Here is an 18145-nt window from a genome sequence, read left to right on the forward strand (position 1 = left end):
ACTGGAACAAGTGCGGAGACCCTTTACTACTCAGCAGATATGGATTCGATGTCCGGGCTCGCACTCCGCATGATGGACCACAGTCGTGCGCAGATGGCATCATTGAACGGCAGGTGCTCGATTGTCTCCAATACCTCTCCTCTTGCCCGTCGTGTCCTTTTGATTCCTTCATCTATTGCTTCCATTGTCGCTCCTGCACTTTCTTACTCTCCATCATATTCATACTATTTCGAATGAAAGTCAACCAGCATGGCCCGTCAAGCCTCCGTCACTGATTCAGACTTGTCTAAGGGCTCTGTCCGTGGCATTGAGGATGCTGGAGGACTATGTCGACCCTCTGTCGCAGGTACGACATGAATGCTTCCTGCATACACATCTCAAACTTACCAATTCCTATCAGCTGGAGACAGCAGTGATATAATTGAGATTGTAGATTGGGATGGTAAGCTACTCAAGCCTTACTAGAAAGACTGCTGTCCTCACACGCATCTCTCAAATAGGCCCAGGCGATCCGGAGAATCCGTACGCAATGATTGTCTCCCCAGTCTTACCGCAAAACTGACAAGTCAACCAGTTTCAACTGGTCTCGATCGTACAAGTGGACCGCGACGCTGACCACCTGCTTCATGCGAGTCTGCTCCAAACCTCTCTTCGGTCCGTACTGCTGACTTCATGCCACAGTTCCATTCTGACGGGAATCCCGGCGGGCGCGTACGGGACAGCAGGCCGACAGATGTCTCGAGAGTTCCACGTCGATGAATCCGCCTTCCCATTCTTATCTTTCGCTTTGGTGTCCTGGAATATGGGCGCCGCCATCTTTCCTCTGCTGTTCGTGCCGTTGACGGAGAACACAGGACGGATGCCCGGTTATTTCGTGAGTCCTACCTGCTCATTGAACATTAGCGGTGATCTGATTCCTCTTCCTAGGCTTCCTACATCATATTCCTAATCTTCCTCATCCCCTCGGCGCTGGCCGAGAACTTTGCCACTATAGTCGTTACTCGATTCTTCGGCGGTGGAGCCAGTTCAGTCGCGATCAATATCGTTGGAGGGACAAACACAGTGGGTCTACATGCTAAAACTCGTAAGAGTCAGACTGACACGAGAGTAACAGGATATCTGGAAAGGCGATAAAGAACGCAGCCTCCCCATGTCCATCTTCGGCCTGACCAGCGTCGTCGGCATCGCCCTTGGCCCGTTCGTCGGCGGCATAATTCAGCAGCATCTCAACTGGCACTGGATCTACTGGATCCAACTTATCATTGACGCCGGCCTCTTACCATTCTTCTACTTTATTCTCAAGGAAACACGCGGCGATGTGGTGTTGGCCAAGCGAGCCAAAAAGCTCCGCAAAGGAGGCCATTCCAATGCTTACGCCCGCTCCGAACTCAACAAACCCAGCATCCCTGAAGCGCTGAAGATCTCCTTCATGCGGCCGACGAAAATGCTCGCGACAGAGTTCGTGGTCACCTCCTTCACGCTCTGGGTCAGTTTCGCTTGGGGCATCCTGTTCCTCTTTCAAAGTAGCATCCCCATCGTCTTCGAGGAATTATACGGCTTCGACGTCTTCACCACCACCCTCATCCAACTCGCTCTCAGCGTCGGAGCAATACTAGCCTTCACCATCAACCCCCTGCAAGACAAACTCTACCTCGCCTCCTCCAAACGCAACATGGAACGACCAGGCAAACCCATCCCGGAAGCAAGACTCTACTTCGCCGTCCCCGGCTCCCTCCTCTTCACAGCAGGCATGTTCTGGTACGGCTGGGCGTCAACACCTCACACCCACTGGATCATCCCGACACTCGGCATCGGCTGCGTCGGCATCGGCGTGTACGCCATCTACCTCGCCGTGGTCAACTATCTCGCCGACGCATACGAAAAGTACGCCGCTTCGGCGCTCTCGGCCGCATCGCTGGGGAGGAATGTATTCGGTGCGTTCCTGCCGCTTGCGACGCCGGCCTTGTATCGTAATTTGGGCTTCCAGTGGGCGAGTTCGTTGCTGGGGTTTATTGGATTGATCCTGAGCTTTGTGCCGGTTGTGCTGTTGCTCAAGGGGGAAGCTATTAGGGCCAGGAGCCCGTTCATGGTGAGTGTTGTTGCTGAACTGTACACGTGAATGGCACGCTGATGGTGTGAACAGCTTGATGCGGCGTACGATGACAGTGAGATGGAGGAACGACGAGCGAGTATTGCGGAAAGACACGTGGTGGAGAGGAATATGAGCGCCGTTTTGCCTTGGAGTGAAGTGAGGGCGATGTGATTACTCTTCGCGCCACGCATTGAACAGAGGCACATGCCAAAGCAGCAAAAGAAGAAAAGTTCATCTTGGCTAGAAAGCTGTGTTCCCGTAACCCGCAACCGGCCACCACCACCACAACATTACGGGCTGCATCCGGCTGTCGTCAGTCGAAAGCGGGCACCGCCATGGCTGTGTGCGGTGGTACGTAACAGCCGTCAGCCGGCGAAGGGTGTAACGGAAGCTTTCCACCATGTCTTCGCCGTTGCCGAGTTTTCGGGCGTTTATTGTGGATACGTCAAACGAATGGAGACGGGAAAAACGCCGGGGGCCTTGTTTGGACGGCTTGTGTGACTCTGGGAGATGCATTGGAGTGAGAGGGCGTCGAGTTTTAATTTTTTGCTGAATTGCAGAGCAGCGATTGAATGACTTGGCCGAGCTTCTCCACGTCTATTGACGACTTGCATTGTCGTACAAGGATGTCGGATGAGGTGATTGCTCGCGATTGACCGCCTTGATTGTAGGTGCATGAAGGAATGCTTACGTGGTGGCGACATGTCGCAATTCCAGGCGCACGTCAGCAGACGGAGGAATGGAGAAGGCTGTGCGGGTGGATGTGGGAGAGAATTTGTGACGGATCGCAAGTTTTTGCTTCACCGACTTTTATCCATCAGGGACGACTTATTTCTGCCGTGCTGATGAATTAGTGATGGTGTCGTTTGCGTGCTGCATTTGCATGCGTATATCACAATACATTCAACGCGTAAAGTGCTGCCGTTTGGTGCTGCTTTGCGAGGCGTCTCGTTTTGCTCGATCCGGATAATGTACTGATCGACACAAGGCTGCGCGCGCAGACAAGGCAATGTCTTCCCATCCGAACACCACACCCTTCCGCCGCGCAGCACAAGAAAACGGCTGACAGGTGTCTGCGTTTACCGTCATTCCTCAGAAGCAATCTAAAACCCTCCATGTGGCGTTGCTGCTCGTCCACCTTTTGGTACGTAGCTTCATGCAGGGCGCCAGGAATGGGCAGACGGCCGCACACGCTCAATGGAGGTGAATGGGCGATCAGCTGATCTGGAGATTGCGACTGGTCAGCGGCTGCCGGTACCTGGTGCTGGAATGTTCGGCTACCTGCATGCCGTCTTCATCTATCGTATGCATGGAGGGCCATCCGTGTCTCGGGCGGAGTGCGCGATTGTATGGCGGGAAGGGAGTGTCTGTTTGCCGTGCTCAACCTGTCATATCGTATCTCTCTCGCAGTAGATGTCTATGCTTTCGTTCGGATAGCATTCATGCCGTGGAGAAAGGAGGGCGAGGGGGTCCGCCTTGCGCAATCGCAGGGATCCAACGCCCGCGATGCGTGCCTCCCGACACCGCGGCGGCGGGTGGCAATCGGCCACGCAGCCCTCGATGGACGACGGGTAGCGGTGCACGCCCACGCCCGCCCGTGTTATGCACAGGGTGAGGCCGTAAACCTTCCCTCGCGCAGCCGACGAGTCCGCGAGCAGTCGCAAGCATAAAGGTACGTTTGGAACGATGCTTCGCCAAAGACTAAAAGGAAAAACCGGGCCAGGCGTCGCCGTCAAGCCGTCCGTCGCACCGAGCTGCCGTCTTCCCACGGTGACACCAGATCTCTGCCTCGATTGCTCTTTCCATCCGCCTTCTGCCTCTTTTCGACGAGTCGGGTGTGCGCCGCACCTGTCACCGGGGCTTGCCATCCATCCCTTTTGCTGCACACGGGGCGCGGCGGGGCGGGCAATAAAGGCACGCGGTTGCGCTGCCCGTCTTTCTTCTTTCATTGCCTCTTCCCACCGCTGTCTGGACTCCTCCGCGTCGTCCGCACTCCTCCCCATCTCTATATAGCTTGGGTGGCCCTCTGGTTCTGCGCTTCGTTTGTTCGATCTCGGCACGGTTGTGTATTTCGGTTGTCTTTTCTCATCGCTATCTACCTTGCCTGGCCTCACCATACCCCACTCCACCTTCTGCCTGTCTTCTATCCCGGCATTGCACTCCTCTCAGTTCCTTTAGTCAGCGACCTACCGGCGTCGAGGGTATCCAATCCAACAACAGACATCTACACCTCACACTCATCAAGTACGCAAGACCCAACTGACATCCCTTCAACACGAAGCACTAACAGTAACCCAGACCTCCCCAACCCAATCCTTCACAATGGCCAAACCCGGCAAATGCGAGCACACCTTCCGCATGCTCAAATCCGACACCACCCTCGTGCTGTGGAACTGCAACCTGTGCCACCAAGGCCCGCACTGGTTCATCTGGGAGTGCCAAGTGTGCAAGCTGAAGGTGTGCAAGCCCTGTGCTTCCAAGGCTGCTTGACATGACTGCAAGACATGATGTGAGTTACCTGAGATACACTTTTTCATTCCTTCATGGACGCTGACCTGCTACTGTCACAGCTCAACATCAGCAAACACATTCAGCTCAGCGGCCATTGTACGATAGCGGCAAACATCACGATATACAGCGTTTCTTTCATTCGGCAAGCGAGGAGTTCTGTTGGCTTCGGATTTTCGGGCTGGCGGCGGTGGACACTGGTGGGAAACACATTGGACTCTGGCGGGATGGAATTAGACATGGGCTCGAGGGAGTGGTCTCTCTCAAAGAGGATATGTCCGCGAGGACTGGGGAATTTTTGATCCTTTCTTTTTACCAGATTCACGACGTGGTCAGCTATCTGTTAGAGAGATCTTTTGAAAACATCATATCAGGGTTTTGAGGGTTGATGTATTCGTCTCACGGCGTCGGGCTGTGTTCTTACGGTCGTCTCACCTTCATGTGTCATCCTTTCCCCTACTGAGGGGCCGGGTGAAGGCGTGGGAAGAAGTCAGAAGGAGTGACAGACGCGGTAGAAACTCGAGCTCATCTCATTCATTGGCCGTCAAAATTCTCATTCATTGGCCGTCAAAAAGAAAACTGCAAAAGGGCCAGCCACGACTCATACGCCCATCATGATCCGCCGCATCATGCCGCGACTCTCCCATACCTCCTCCCACCAGCCACCGACTCACTCTCCACTCCACCTGCCCACCACCATCCCACCTCAAGGAAGAAGAGAAGAGCACCCTCCACTAATTAGGACAGCTCTGCGAAACCAAGAAAGTCAGCCTCCCATCCAAACAACCTTGATGAACATCGCAATAGCTAAGAACTCACGGCACCGCACGAGCCACAGCTCTTAGAACCTCCCGAGATGCCTGCACCGCACTTGGGGCAAGAGGTGTGTGCCATTTTGGTTGATGAAGGTGGTGTTGGTGTGGTTTGGAGTTGTGGGTTGGATCTGAGGATGTTGTTGGGCTCTTTTTTGGTTGTTGTGTTGTCTCCAGGTTAGGGAATGGAGGGGGCGGTGTGCAGGTGGAGAAAGAGGGGTGCAAATGTGCATGCAGCCTAACTCTCGCCAGGACTTTTGGCTCGCGATTCGGCTCGCGATTTGCTGTTGCACGTGATTGAGTTTATTCGAGTATCAGTCACGTGTTGGATGAACAGACACTGCGTACTCCTTTCCTGGCGTTGCTCAATGTCATGGGCATTCAAATCGTGCACGCCAGATTCATCTGAATGTCAGGTGAATACAACTAAACTATATCGGCCATAGAAACCTGGCGAGCAGGTAGGCTCGAGTACACTTGTGATGCGCAGAACAACAATCTTTCGCGCAGAATCGATGCTGCCTGGACAACATCCCTTGACACCCCCCCGGAAAGCTCAAGATACGTTTGCAAAACCAGTGGAGCCGCTTCCTGGCATGGCGAACGCTCCTGCGGAGGCTTGCGTGCCACCTCCCTGAGACGCGGGTCCATAGACTTCCCCGCCTGGCGAGCCCGCTGCGAGACCAACGGCACCTGTAGTTTCGCCTTCAACCCCGACCAAATCATCGGAAGCGGACGCGTCAGGGCTGATCGAGGCTGGGGTAGGAGTGGAGAAGGGCGGCCCTGCGTCACTGAGGCCCACGGTAACACTGGTCCCTCCAGCAGACACGCTGACGGTCGAATCGCCGTGGGAAGCGGCCCCGATCGCCTGGCCCCGATGCGATCCGCCCGAGTCTCCGTTTGTCGATGTACCGTCTGGTCCGACTTCCGCCGAAGCCCACGCCCAGTACATGGCGTAATCGCCCTCAGCGCTTTGCACCGTCGTGCTCGACTGAGCCTGTGGACGCCGCGTGGTCAGTTTGGGTACATCGAAGGAGGCCCGAGGGCTGGAATGCAAGTACTGTCCAAACTTACATAGGCCATTATCACCGGGCCTCTGCTGCTCTCGATCGTCGTGGAATTGGCCGAGGACGTGGAGCTGACAGTGATATTCGTTGCGTTAGGATTGGTGATTGCTGCTGCCGAAGCGGCAAGCGCCAGAGCAATGTGATGACTCGACCCACTACCGGCCCCTGCTCCCGATGCCACCGAGCCAGGTCCAGCATAAGCGCCGTCAGTACCGAATCCTGTGGTTGTGCTTTGGCTGGACGCAGCACCGGGTGATGTGGACACGATATTATTCGAAGTATAGGACTCCGGGACTGCTACAGCGAGAGCAACAGCTGCCACGCCACTGAGCTCGGTGAGGTTGGGAACCGGGGTGGACGTGGTAGTAGACGTCGTACGGGGCTTCCTCGTGGTGACATGGCCATGGTCGTGACGCCGCCGCTCGAGGGCCAGTCCACCGAGATCGCGCAGAGAGAAGGCCGAGGTGGTGATTGCGGACGCGAGCAGGACGGAAAGCGCGGTGAGCTTCATATTACGTGAAGGACTAGCAGGGCAGGAAGAACGGCGTGAACGTGATGCGCCGAGCACGGATGTAAGGGCGGCGAGGCGAAAAGGAAGGCCTACCTGCGCAGAGGCGGGAGATGCGCCGCACAAGGGGGGAGCGGAAAGCTTACATACATGTACCTACGCGTACGTACGTAAGGTATACAGTGAGACCAGGTACAGCACTTGCAGATACCAACGCACGGCCAGATGGCTTTATGCACGGGCCGGCCAGTGCGCTATCCCTTCACCGCAATAATCTGCGGGGAGGCGTGCTCCGCGGAGTGCGACGACGCAAGCGGGGTAAGCGTGTGGGCGTGCTGCAGGGCGATAGGCTAGACCATGACAGAGCGGCGAAGCTTTCACGCATCTGCGACATCGACATTGCTGGAGATGATGATGGTTTCGCGGTGACGGGACGTATGATGCTCGCCTGAGGAAGACGAGGCAGAAGAAGGGTGATGTTGGCGCGACCAGACTTGTGGACCCGGCGGCGATGCCCGCTATCCCACCCTCGACTTGTGGCCACGGGAAGCGACTTGTGGCCACAGGAGATGGATGAGAGCTGCATTTGCAACTGGACTGCCGGCCCCTTTATCCTCTTCTTACATCTTCAACAGCATCCCAAAATACATTCAATCTACTGTAGAAACGCAAGTACTCCCGAATGGTACCCGCCCAACAAGGCTTAGAAAGGAACCAAGCCTTGTGCGCGGGAGACGGCAGAGATGAGGCGGAGAATGTGAAACATTGCGCATCTGCCATCTCCGCCGCCTCATTCGCCAGCGTGACATGAGCTTGTAATGACCACGAACCGCACGCCGTCCACTGACAGTCCGCCGACCACCTCCGTCCTTCCAATGGCTTAAATGACGTCGAATAGCGCGTTTCGCTTCCAGCATCCGCGTCGGGTGTATGAACGGATTGAGAAGGTCGGGGCCTTGTTGGCCCTGTCACCATGTACCTCCAGCCTATTCATCCATCTCAAAGAAGCACAAGCCACGGGCACATGTGAAAGGAATCGCAGGTGATGTAGGAACGTGCGTACACGGATCACTTCACTACCCTGGAATGTGTCCCCGGCGTGCTCATCTCAATCACCTGCTCCGCGCCTTCCTTTGCGGAGAAAAGACACAAAGGCAAGGCCATTTCCGCTTCTCTTCGTTCCATATGTCTTGTTGCTTCTCGATGTGAGCAGCTCGCCTCCTACGTTCTCTTCTTCCTACCTAGTTCGTTCAAGATGTTGTCCCTCATTCAGCTGCTGTTGTTGACCATCAGCGTCCCTTCCCTCGCTTCTCCAATCCTTCCTCGAACTGCTCCCAGCTTCGTCTATCCAGGCGATGCTCCATTCACTGTCTCTCCCTCTGCGCTAGCCGCAGCCTTCACCTGTCCCAATGGCAATCCGACCTCCTCCAAACCACCTGTCTTGCTTGTACACGGCACCGGTTCCACCGGCGAGGAAACTTGGGGACAAGGTTACGTTCCGGTGAGCATTACACATCACCCTGATCCCATGGCTTGATTCGACGCAAGCTTACTGACTAAAAACTAGGCTCTGTCTGCCAATGGCTATACCCCATGCTACATCACCATCCGTATGCCATCACGCTCCGTCATTGACATCGCCAACCACTAACCCTCCCCAGCCGGCCGCTCAATGGGCAACATGCAAGTCTCCGCCGAATACGTAGCCTACGCCATCCACCAAATCACCACCCTCTCCAACGGCGCCTCAACAGCCATAATCTCGCACTCCCAAGGCGGGCCCAACGTGCAATGGGCCCTGCGCTTCTGGCCCAGCACCCGCCCCATCACAACAGCCTTCATCCCCCTGTCCCCCGACTTCTCCGGCATCGAGCTCCTCGGCAGCGACCTGCACGACTTTTGCATCGGCGATTTGTGCCAGGCGGCTATCTGGCAGCAGTCTGCTGGCAGCGCTTACTATGCTGCCATGCACGCCGACACGTTTGAGCAGCTCGTGCCGACGACCGCTATTTGGACGCAGTCCGATGGCGTCGTTAATCCGCCTCAGCAAAATGCTCAATTGCCCAGCGCGACCACCATGAGCGTCCAAGACTTGTGTCCACTACGCATCGTCACTCATTTACAGATGCCGATTGACGCCGCTGCGTACGCTTTAGCCATGGACGCTCTGACGCACGGCGGGCAGGGGAGCGTCAGTCGTGCGCGCGCGAGCAACCCGTTCAGCTGTCTGCAGTTTACGGCGCCGCATATGGATTTCTCCGTCTCGGTGTCGTTGCAGGATACGTGGGATGCGATTGTCGATGGCATTATGTACGTTTCTTATGCCTTTCGTGGATCTCGTTGTGTGCCTTCGCTAATCGTTGTGGATTAAACAGACTCGGCTCCCCACGCGTCAGTCAGGAGCCGGCGGTGGATGCGTATGCCTTGCATCCGACTTCTAGTGGGTGACGGCAACCTTCACGGTCCAGCATATTACCTCGGATCATATGTACATAAACGCAGCAAGTATCTAATCACGCATTTCGCTTCATCTTCCAACCCTTGATTCAGCATCCTATCCTGGATGCAGACAGACACTCCTCACCAGTGGTAGGTCAAGTGTATTGAGATCATTGTCGTCGTTGCTGTTATACCAGTACATCCATGCCATCGCTACAACGAACAATCAGCCGAGCTGCAAAGCGAAATTCCACGCCCTTAATCTCGGGCGGCACAACACCACAACGCACTCGCTAAATCGCATCAATGCACCTCGCATCCAGAGCAGCAACACCATCACCTCCCCTCCTCAGCACCCCCATGCCCACCCCAAACCTCCCTCTCCTCATCCGCAACCCCCTCATACCTCCTCGTCTCCCAAGGCTGCGCAGCTCCAGTCTCATCCACCCCCTCCTGGTCCTCCACCGCCTGACCAGCCACATCCCTCCCCTCATCATCAAGCGTATGCGTCTCACCGCCCACAGCCGCCTTCTCAGGACGATCAGGATTGAAGCCGCGCCGCACCTCCTCCACCGCTTCCCCGTTCGCGTCCTCGTCGGGGAACGTCTGGACGAAATACCTCGGCTCGACGGCATTCCAACCTGGCCCACCTTCTTTCCTCGCGCGCACGCGCTCAATAGCTTCCGCTTGCTTGTCTTCCACCACGAGATCGACGAGCTGCGAGGAGCGGGAATGCGTGCTTTCCTCGGAGGAGGAGCGGAGCAGCTTGCCGACGACGGGGAGCGCTTCGAGGCGCTCTTTGCCTTTGGATAGTAAGCCGCTGGCACTGCCGTTGCTTGTCTCGCTGTCGCGGTGTTGGTCGTCGGAGGAGGAGCCGGGTTTGTTGTGCTGTGCTGAGTCTTCTTGGAGAGACTTTATGCGGGATTTGCGACGTTGGCGCTGGTTTTTGCTGGGTTGGAGGATGGCGCGGTTGGTGGAGCCGGTGATTATGTTCGGCTCGGCGCGCAGGCGGTCTTCGCGCGTCGCTAAGTGTTCGTCCATGACGGGGTCTGCGTATAGCGTGTCAGTGGTGAGTTCGGAAAGGTAGGATGAGGGGCGAAACTTACAGTTCCAATCGCCAAACTCCAGCGCTCGGGCATTCTCGTACAGCCGCTCCTCTTCGGAGTTCAGCTCGGGCTCTTCGAATGCCATGTTGGTTCCGTACCCCTTGGACTGACTCCTCGATCGACTGCGTCCTCCATCACCCGGGCTCATAGTCCGGGCATGGCTATCCACGAGCCGACTCAGAAGCGGCTGCTTCGCGTTCTCGCCCCCAGCAGCCGGGATCCAATACTTGCCCCTGCCGTCCCTTTCATACCTCATGCCTTCCTTCATCCGCGCCCTTCGACTCGCCGACTGCTCATGGCCAATGACATTATCATCTGCGTCAAAATTGCGGTAGTCATACTTCTGGCCCGACCATGTCTCCTTCGCGTCCTCGATCAAATCTCGCGGCCCAAAGGTATCGCGGAAAGCGTAGCGCATGGGCATGCGAGCGTCGGAGATGGTGCGATCGGCGTAGTCCTTCCAGCTGAATGCATACCAGTGGGAAATAGCGAATAGAGGCATTTCGAAGCAGATGAGCGCATCCTGGATGGCGGAGGCAGTCTTGTCGGAGGTGTAGTCGCCGCCCAGACTGGGGATGGCGCCTAGCCAGACGAGAATACTGAGGAAGAAGCCTTGCCACCAACTCGCGAAGATGATGCCTTTGATGCACAGGAATTTGGGCATGGGGCGGAAGGGTTGCAGATCAGTGCTCATGCAGACCCAGAAGAGGGCGAGGTCGTAGAGGGACCAGGCAATGCTGACGTTGTAGATCAAGCTGGTCCAGAAGTAGCCCGAGCTCGCGCTAATGACGCCCTCTTTGAAGGTGCCAGTGGCTTTCATGGCGACTGTGGCAATGGCCAACAACGGCTTGATCCAAGTGTATTGTAGAATGCCCCTCTTGATCCACAGAAAGGTGTGCGGGTCGGAGATGTCCACCTTGCCCATGCCGGGCATCAGATCCAGGGGCCACAGATGCGAGACCGGGGGGCGGCCATGCATCATGATGATCAGGCTGCGCTCGCCGCCGAGGAAGTTGACGAGCAGCTGGAAGAAGGTGTAGAGGGTGAAGGCCTCGTAGACGTCGCGAAACGGGCCGATCCAGAAGGCGACGCGGAGGGAGGTGAGGGAGGCCCAGGAGGCGGCGGCGAAGATGGGGACCATCATGAAGATGCGGATGACATGGCGTTGGAGGAGGGGTTTGCGGTAGTTTTTGGCCTGGATGAGTGTGGATCTGGAGGGGATGTTGTTAGCCAGCTATACTGCCACTCTGAACGTGTGCAGTGTGAAAGACGTACAGGAGAGTGAGGATGCAGGCCACGAGAGAAGAGACGCCGGTGAGGATCAAGACGATTCTGCCAAAGCGCCAGCCGGTTCCCCCGTCTATGTCTTGCTCGCCTCCCATCATCAGGAACGCGAGCTGTTCGTACGAGGCCATGTTGTCGTGACGATTGTTGGCCGCCGTAGGAGTGGAAGGCGATTTACGGCATCGCAGCTGTCTTTTAGCGACTTAGAAGGGACAGGCGGCGAGATGGAGGGAGACGGGCAGACGCAAGCCGTGTTAGGAGACGTTGTTTGGTATGAGGGAGTCGAGGAGTGTGTTTTCTGCCTGCCCAAAACAGGCTTGAGCGTCATGATGCAGCAATCCCCACGTTTCTTAGGGTTACGTAACCCGAGTACCCTTGCCCCAGCCAGGCGGCCACTTCTCTCCCAAGGCTGACACACAAACCCGTCAGCCTGACTCGACTACACCTCCTCACCACCCTCGACAATCCCCCTCCGAATATCCTCCAACCGCTCTCTTTGCCCTCCATCCGACCCAAAATTCCCCTCATCCAGCCACCGCTCAAAAGCCAGCTTCATAGAACCCCAATCCTCCTCAATCACACTTAGCAACACCGTATCCCTCGATCTCCCCGCGTGTATCATGTGGTTCCGCATTGTCCCTTCATACACATATCCCAACCTCTCCGCCGTCCGTCTCGACTGCACATTCAAACTGCTCGTCTTCCAGCAACACCGCCGAAACGCCTCGCCCTTGTCCGGCGAAAACACATTCCGCAACATCAAGTAGTGCGCCTCTTTCGACGCCACTGTCCTTCGAATCGCAGGCCCAAAGATCACCCCGGCTTCCAGCGTGCGTTGTTTCAGATTGATGTCCAGGTAGACGATGACACCCATCGCCTCCCATCTTCCCCTCTCCCCGGCATGGTCCCCACTGCCGGGCCCAAGTCTCCCCGCCTTGCACAGCACAGCAAACATCACACACGTCTTCGCTGCGTCGCTCATGTACTTCGCCAAGCCCCCCTCGTCGCTCGGCGTCGTGCCCGGTGCCCATTTCCAGGTCGAATCGTCGACGCTGTAATGCTTCCACAGATCGGGGATGTGGTGCTCCGTCAGTTTCTCGAGGCGCACGTAGCGGCCTTGCATCGGCGCTTCGCTGGGCGGCGCGGCCGCATCGGTAGCGACGGGCTTGCCTGGCGGGATATTTGAAGTATCTTATACTGGACAAGGAGAGTGAGGCAAGCAAGAGGAATGGTAAAAGAGTCTCCGTATTCGACTGATGTTGCTTGGCGTCCGGCTATTAACTTACTCAGCCCTTGCTCCTGGCAAGGATGCGGCCAGCAGTATCTAAGCCCGTCCATGAGTATTGACACGCACTGCGTAGTGAAACATCTTCAATACTCAAACTGGACGAACGTCTTTGCCGACGATTATGGATTGATGGATTGATCTGGCGAGTAGTTATAGTGTGCTATTCCTCGTACCTTCATAGGGATTGATATGGATGCTCACAAGATGACTCAGCATTTCGACTTCATGTCCCATAATCGCCAGCAGCGCCTGATTTCCTCAATGATCGTCTTTCTTTTCTTCTGCTGTTTCATAGCTCAACGATTCAGATTCAATCACTGGTGCAAAATAGACGGGATACACTTCGATACACCCCTTCGGTGAAAATCTGCTTGTCCTACTTCTACACTCAGTGTTTCCCGATTTCTGTATTTCCGTCCGCATATCATAGCGTAACTCGTCCCTGCCCAATAGTTTGACCTCCATACACTGACACTGCGCCAGACAAACAGATCTCCTCGAGAACCATATCTTCAACAAGATCTCACATTCTCATCGCCATGTCAAATTCTTGCAGCGCAGCGAGGATCTCAGCGGTAGTCAATGCCTCTAAAGTGTTTTTATTGCCAGAATTCTGACCTGCTCGTGAATAGACCGCAAATGCCTCCAATTCCCTGCAAGTCAACTCGAACAAAATACCCGATGTACTGGCGCAATCCTCCACAACAGCACTCGCAGAAGTGCACCACCTCCGACTCACATCCACCCCCGGCGACGACCTCGCGGAGGAGGACTTCTCAGACCGCGTCCACAGCCTCCTCAAACCAATGACCAGCCTGGCCTCCCTAACAATCTGCATCCCGACCATGGCCCGACTGCACCCCAGCAACAGCCTGCCCAAAGTCCTAGACGTCCTGCGCGACGCGTCACTCCTGCATCCCAACTGCCGTCTGGGTCTGGTCGTGCACGAAGCAGAGCAAGCATGGGGCGCTTTGACGATCCTGACGCGCATCGTTGATTTGAAACTCGCTCTGCATTCCATCGAGTTCTCTCGCGCTTTCTTCCCCGCCGAAGCGCTGATTCACGCCGCGAAGGCATGCGGTCTCGCGAGCTTGACCCTGCACGCTACTCAAGTCTTTTCCTCGTCCCCTGATGCAGCAGCAGCAGCAGCAGCAGCAGCAGCAGCAGCAGCAACAAAGAGCAACGATTCGATCCCAATCCTCACCTCCTTCACCGCACACGCCCACTCCGAAGCCTCCCCAGGCCTAGACAGTCTCCTCCACACCGCCTCGAGCACACTCACCCATCTCAATCTAAGCTCAAACAGCAACGAAAGCGGCGGCGTGACGCTTCGCGACCGCGACTTCCCTCATCTCACTCAGCTCCATCTGCACGAAGACCTGCTGCCTGAAGCCACGCACGCGCGCATGCCTTCACTTCAAGACCTCGTCATGCCGACGCTCACACAAACGTCGAGCTGCGACGCAATCCAGAGCATGCTGCAATCCTCATGGCCTCGAGTGCGCGACGTGCGGATCTCGCGCGTCATAGCTGGCGAAGTGAGCGAGGCTTTCACACGATTAGGAGAAACACCCCCCTCTGTGAACGTGACAATCAGCGAGCTCGCGGTGCGTGAACCGGCGCGTGTGACGCCCGCCGCACTCGCCATCAGCGAATACTTGATCAACGCCGGCCCACCGATTACAGGCGATTGGCCGACGCTCGGATTCGCGGAGCGAACATATCCACGACTGAAGTCGGTTGTCCTCAAAGTGCATGAGGGCAGCAATCATGATGCGTTTATTGCATTGCTCAACGCGCCGAACCTGGACAGCCCGCCTAGCGTGTCGTTGATTGGGAAGAAGAAGGGCAAGGCGGGGAAGAAGTAGCATTTAGCGTATCACGCATCTGCAGCAAGACGGACGAGCGACGAAAGAACTTTCCGAAAAAGACTTCTGGTGCATGAGTATTCACCTATCTAATCTCCTTCTATGAGAGAGGGCAAGAACAAACAAATGCAAACCCCACACAAAGGAAAAGACGAACCCGCGTTTTCATACGTTTGCCTCATTCTTCTCTCTCTAACCCCCCATTTTCCTCCTCCGCCAGGGCGATCCACTTAGAGCTTGTCGTAGTAGTTCTCGTAGCCCGGCACCTCCGTCTTGATACCCTTCCTCTTGCGCATCTCCTCCACGACCGCGCCGGGCATGGTGGTCCGATCGAGCGGGCTGCCGCCCGGCAGGACCTGCCAGTGGTCAAACACGGACTGCGGGAAGGCCTGGCCGGAAGTGGCGGAGCGGAGATCGGCATTGAAGCCGAACGACTCCTTGACGGGCAGGTAGGCCTTGACGTTGAACAGCGGCGTACCGGGGCGCTGGGCCTCCTCGAAGACGTGGCCACGGCGGCGGGTGAGCACACCGTAGATGCCGCCCATGGCTTGCTCGGGCACCTGGATTTCCACGAGGTAGACGGGCTCGAGGAGCGCGGGGTCGGCCAGGAGGGTAGCGGCGAAGAGCACACGACGGGCGGTGGGGATGATCTGGCCACCACCACGATGGATGGCGTCGGCGTGCAGGGTGACGTCCATGATGTTGAAGCGACAGCTGCGCATCGGCTCCTCGGCAATTGGGCCTTCCTTGGTCGCCCACTGGAAACCAGACACGACGGAATCCTTGATTTCGTTGAGGTACTGCACAGCCTTGGTCTGATCGACGAGCAAGTTGGCACCGGTGGTGTCGGGACCGAAACACCAGATCTTGCGGGCGTCGGTGACATCCCATCCGTGCTCGTCGGCCAAGATGCGCGCACGAACCTTGATATCGTCGCGGGGGTTGATCTTGTCGCTCTCGATATCCTTGGACACTTCCTCGCTCAAAGGAGCGGCAATGACGTACAGACGGTTGTGCTTGTTGGGCGACTTGGACAGAGCGGTCATGCTGGACTCGCCGGCGACGGTCTCGCGGTACTGCACGACGGGGTCGGAGACCTTGAGGGGGATACCAGCGTGGTCTTCCTCGAGATCCTTCAAGCAAATTTCCAAGTGCAACTCACCGGCACCGGCGACGACGTGCTCACCGGACGGGGAGATGAAGGTCAACACGCAAGGATCGGACTTGGACAGGCGCTTGAGACCTTCGACGAGCTTGGGGAGATCGTTGGCGTTCTTGACTTCGACGGAGCGCTGCACGACGGGCGAGACGGAGAACTTCATGACCTTCAAGTTGTGAGAGGTCTCGGAGGTGGTGAGGGTACCAGACTTGAGCAGGAACTGATCGACACCGACCAGACCCAGAATGTTACCGGCGGGCACATCCTCGATGGGCTCGGTGTACTTGCCCATCATGAGAATGGTACGCTGGATAGACTTGATGAACAAGTCTTCCTTCTTGCCGGGAACGTAGTTGGGGCCCTGGATGCGGACCTTGAGACCAGAGCGCGCAGTTCCGGAGAACACACGGCCGAAGGCGAAGAATCGTCCCTTGTCGGAGGTGGGCACCATCTTGGAGACGTACAACATGAGAGGTCCCTTGGGGTCGCAGTCGCGGATACCAATGGCAGACTCGTCGTCGTGGGGACCCTCGTAAAGAGTCTCCATACGATACCGCTGGGCGGTGGCGGGGGATGGCAGGTGGAGAATCATCATCTCCATCAGGGCGTCAGCGGCAGGCAGGAACTTGCGCATGACAACCTTGAGGAGAGCCTTGCCCTCGAGGTCCTTCTCGTCGGCGGCAAGCTTGATCTCCAGCTTCTCGAGGAGAGTGGGGATCTGGTCCTTCTTGAAGTTCATCACCACATCGAAGATGCGGAAGATGGGGTCCAAACAGAACTGATTGAAGGCACGCTCAAGCTCCTTACCCTCGTGCTTGCCCTCCTTGGTCCACTTCTTGGTCTTGGGGTTGAAGTACGAGTCGCCCTGGTGTAGCTGTTAGCCGGCAAGATCTACAAACACACTCATCATCTCAACCTACCCAAAGTCTGGTCATCATCTTGTTCTTGTCGACACCGAATTTCTTGGAGTACTTGGTGGCGAACTGGCGGACGGTGAAAGCCCAGCCGTGGAGGCCAGAGCCGAAAGCGACGGTGCCCTTGTCGGGGACGACCTGGACATCACCGAGCGCCTTGTCGAAGTAGGTGGCGATGACCACGTTGACGGACTCGATGACACGAGAGAAGTTCTGGAACAGATCTTCCTTGGACAATTGCAACTCGAGGAGAGCACGGTCGACCTTGTTGATGATGACAACGGGCTTGATACGCTCACCGAGCGCCTGTCGCAGGACAGTCTCGGTCTGCACGCACACACCTTCGATGGTATCGACGACGACGAGGGCACCATCAGTGACACGCAGAGCGGCGGTGACTTCGGAGGAGAAGTCCACGTGGCCCGGCGAGTCGATCAAGTTGACCAAGAAGTCGTTCTTCTCCGTCTTGACGGGGATGTCCTTGAGATCCTCCTCATCAAGCAACGAGCCGTAGAGGGAAATAGCGGTGGACTTGATGGTGACACCACGTTCTTGCTCATCCGCTCGCGTGTCTGTGAAACGGGCGGTGCCGGCGTTCTTTGCTGAGATGATACCGGCACGCTGGACGAGGGAGTCGGTGAGGGTGGATTTGCCGTGGTCGACGTGGGCAATGACGGACATGTTCCGGATGTTGATCGGGTTGTCCATGAGCCCACGGAGCTCCTCGACGGTGAATCTACATCAACGTGCGTCAGTCTTGGAGCTCAGATTAGGACGCATGCCGCCCGCGCATGCTGCGGCTGTGGTAACTTACTGCACCATGTTGGCGGTGTTGTAGCTGGTTGTAGTGGGGAAAAGTTTTCTCGGTAGTCGGGTAGGTCACGGATATGACCTGTGGAGAGAGTGCTGAATGGCACTCGATGACCCGCTGATGTTGTCTGCCTGCAAGGGGTGTTAGACGATGGGTGGAGATGGGGATGGGTCGTCTTGCGCACCTATGGAAGGCCTTTGGAGTTGGGATGGCGGTGGAGGAGGGCAAGTTTGTAGAAGATTTCGAATTTGGACAAGCCATAGTGGGCCCCGCCAAACTCTAATTGCTC

The 18145-nt window shown here is 56.5% G+C and overlaps 8 protein-coding genes across 8 annotated transcripts; 2 read left to right on the plus strand and 6 right to left on the minus strand.

Moving 5' to 3' along the window:
• Nucleotides 1-72: 72 nt before the first annotated feature.
• BDY17DRAFT_42063 (MFS multidrug transporter-like protein) lies at nucleotides 73-2298 on the plus strand. Its single transcript, XM_033738366.1, has 8 exons — nucleotides 73-346; nucleotides 401-442; nucleotides 501-522; nucleotides 575-628; nucleotides 682-874; nucleotides 928-1062; nucleotides 1115-2089; nucleotides 2144-2298. Exons 1-8 carry the CDS (start codon nucleotides 250-252, stop codon nucleotides 2261-2263), a joined length of 1638 nt encoding a protein of 545 aa, XP_033586174.1. The 5' UTR covers nucleotides 73-249; the 3' UTR covers nucleotides 2264-2298.
• Nucleotides 2299-3299: 1001 nt separating this feature from the next.
• Nucleotides 3300-4591, minus strand: BDY17DRAFT_42094 (uncharacterized protein). Its single transcript, XM_033738367.1, has 3 exons — nucleotides 4414-4591; nucleotides 3374-4328; nucleotides 3300-3311 (listed from the first exon to the last, which is right to left on the minus strand). The coding sequence occupies exon 2, from the start codon at nucleotides 4207-4209 to the stop codon at nucleotides 3481-3483; it is 729 nt and encodes a 242-aa protein (XP_033586175.1). The 5' UTR covers nucleotides 4210-4328; nucleotides 4414-4591; the 3' UTR covers nucleotides 3300-3311; nucleotides 3374-3480.
• Nucleotides 4592-5816: 1225 nt separating this feature from the next.
• Nucleotides 5817-7444, minus strand: BDY17DRAFT_304272 (uncharacterized protein). Its single transcript, XM_033734700.1, has 2 exons — nucleotides 6487-7444; nucleotides 5817-6409 (listed from the first exon to the last, which is right to left on the minus strand). The coding sequence occupies exons 1-2, from the start codon at nucleotides 6988-6990 to the stop codon at nucleotides 5969-5971; spliced, it is 945 nt and encodes a 314-aa protein (XP_033586176.1). The 5' UTR covers nucleotides 6991-7444; the 3' UTR covers nucleotides 5817-5968.
• A 623-nt stretch (nucleotides 7445-8067) lies between these two features.
• On the plus strand, nucleotides 8068-9778 carry BDY17DRAFT_349133 (uncharacterized protein). Its single transcript, XM_033738161.1, has 4 exons — nucleotides 8068-8488; nucleotides 8555-8597; nucleotides 8649-9297; nucleotides 9363-9778. Exons 1-4 carry the CDS (start codon nucleotides 8243-8245, stop codon nucleotides 9433-9435), a joined length of 1011 nt encoding a protein of 336 aa, XP_033586177.1. The 5' UTR covers nucleotides 8068-8242; the 3' UTR covers nucleotides 9436-9778.
• BDY17DRAFT_356279 (organic solute transporter Ostalpha-domain-containing protein) lies at nucleotides 9763-12101 on the minus strand (the record flags this gene model as incomplete). Its single annotated transcript, XM_033738276.1, has 3 exons — nucleotides 11808-12101; nucleotides 10533-11743; nucleotides 9763-10475 (listed from the first exon to the last, which is right to left on the minus strand). Exons 1-3 carry the CDS (start codon nucleotides 11945-11947, stop codon nucleotides 9763-9765), a joined length of 2064 nt encoding a protein of 687 aa, XP_033586178.1. The 5' UTR covers nucleotides 11948-12101.
• On the minus strand, nucleotides 12083-13298 carry BDY17DRAFT_304278 (acyl-CoA N-acyltransferase). Its single transcript, XM_033734701.1, has 2 exons — nucleotides 13195-13298; nucleotides 12083-13140 (listed from the first exon to the last, which is right to left on the minus strand). Exon 2 carries the CDS (start codon nucleotides 12937-12939, stop codon nucleotides 12256-12258), a length of 684 nt encoding a protein of 227 aa, XP_033586179.1. The 5' UTR covers nucleotides 12940-13140; nucleotides 13195-13298; the 3' UTR covers nucleotides 12083-12255.
• Nucleotides 13299-13373: 75 nt separating this feature from the next.
• Nucleotides 13374-14325, minus strand: BDY17DRAFT_304280 (uncharacterized protein). The gene is given in 3 exon segments (XM_033734702.1): nucleotides 13374-13535; nucleotides 13588-14261; nucleotides 14277-14325. 1 exon segment carries the CDS (start codon nucleotides 14123-14125, stop codon nucleotides 13628-13630), a length of 498 nt encoding a protein of 165 aa, XP_033586180.1. The 5' UTR covers nucleotides 14126-14261; nucleotides 14277-14325; the 3' UTR covers nucleotides 13374-13535; nucleotides 13588-13627.
• An 877-nt stretch (nucleotides 14326-15202) lies between these two features.
• BDY17DRAFT_327562 (P-loop containing nucleoside triphosphate hydrolase protein) lies at nucleotides 15203-17867 on the minus strand (the record flags this gene model as incomplete). Its single annotated transcript, XM_033737692.1, has 3 exons — nucleotides 15203-16996; nucleotides 17052-17781; nucleotides 17860-17867. The coding sequence occupies 3 exons, from the start codon at nucleotides 17865-17867 to the stop codon at nucleotides 15203-15205; spliced, it is 2532 nt and encodes an 843-aa protein (XP_033586181.1).
• Between the last annotated feature and the right edge of the window lie 278 nt (nucleotides 17868-18145).

The sequence above is a fragment of the Neohortaea acidophila genome (genome assembly GCF_010093505.1).
Source record: "Neohortaea acidophila strain CBS 113389 unplaced genomic scaffold BDY17scaffold_11, whole genome shotgun sequence".
In the NCBI taxonomy this organism is placed as follows: domain Eukaryota; kingdom Fungi; phylum Ascomycota; class Dothideomycetes; order Mycosphaerellales; family Teratosphaeriaceae; genus Neohortaea; species Neohortaea acidophila.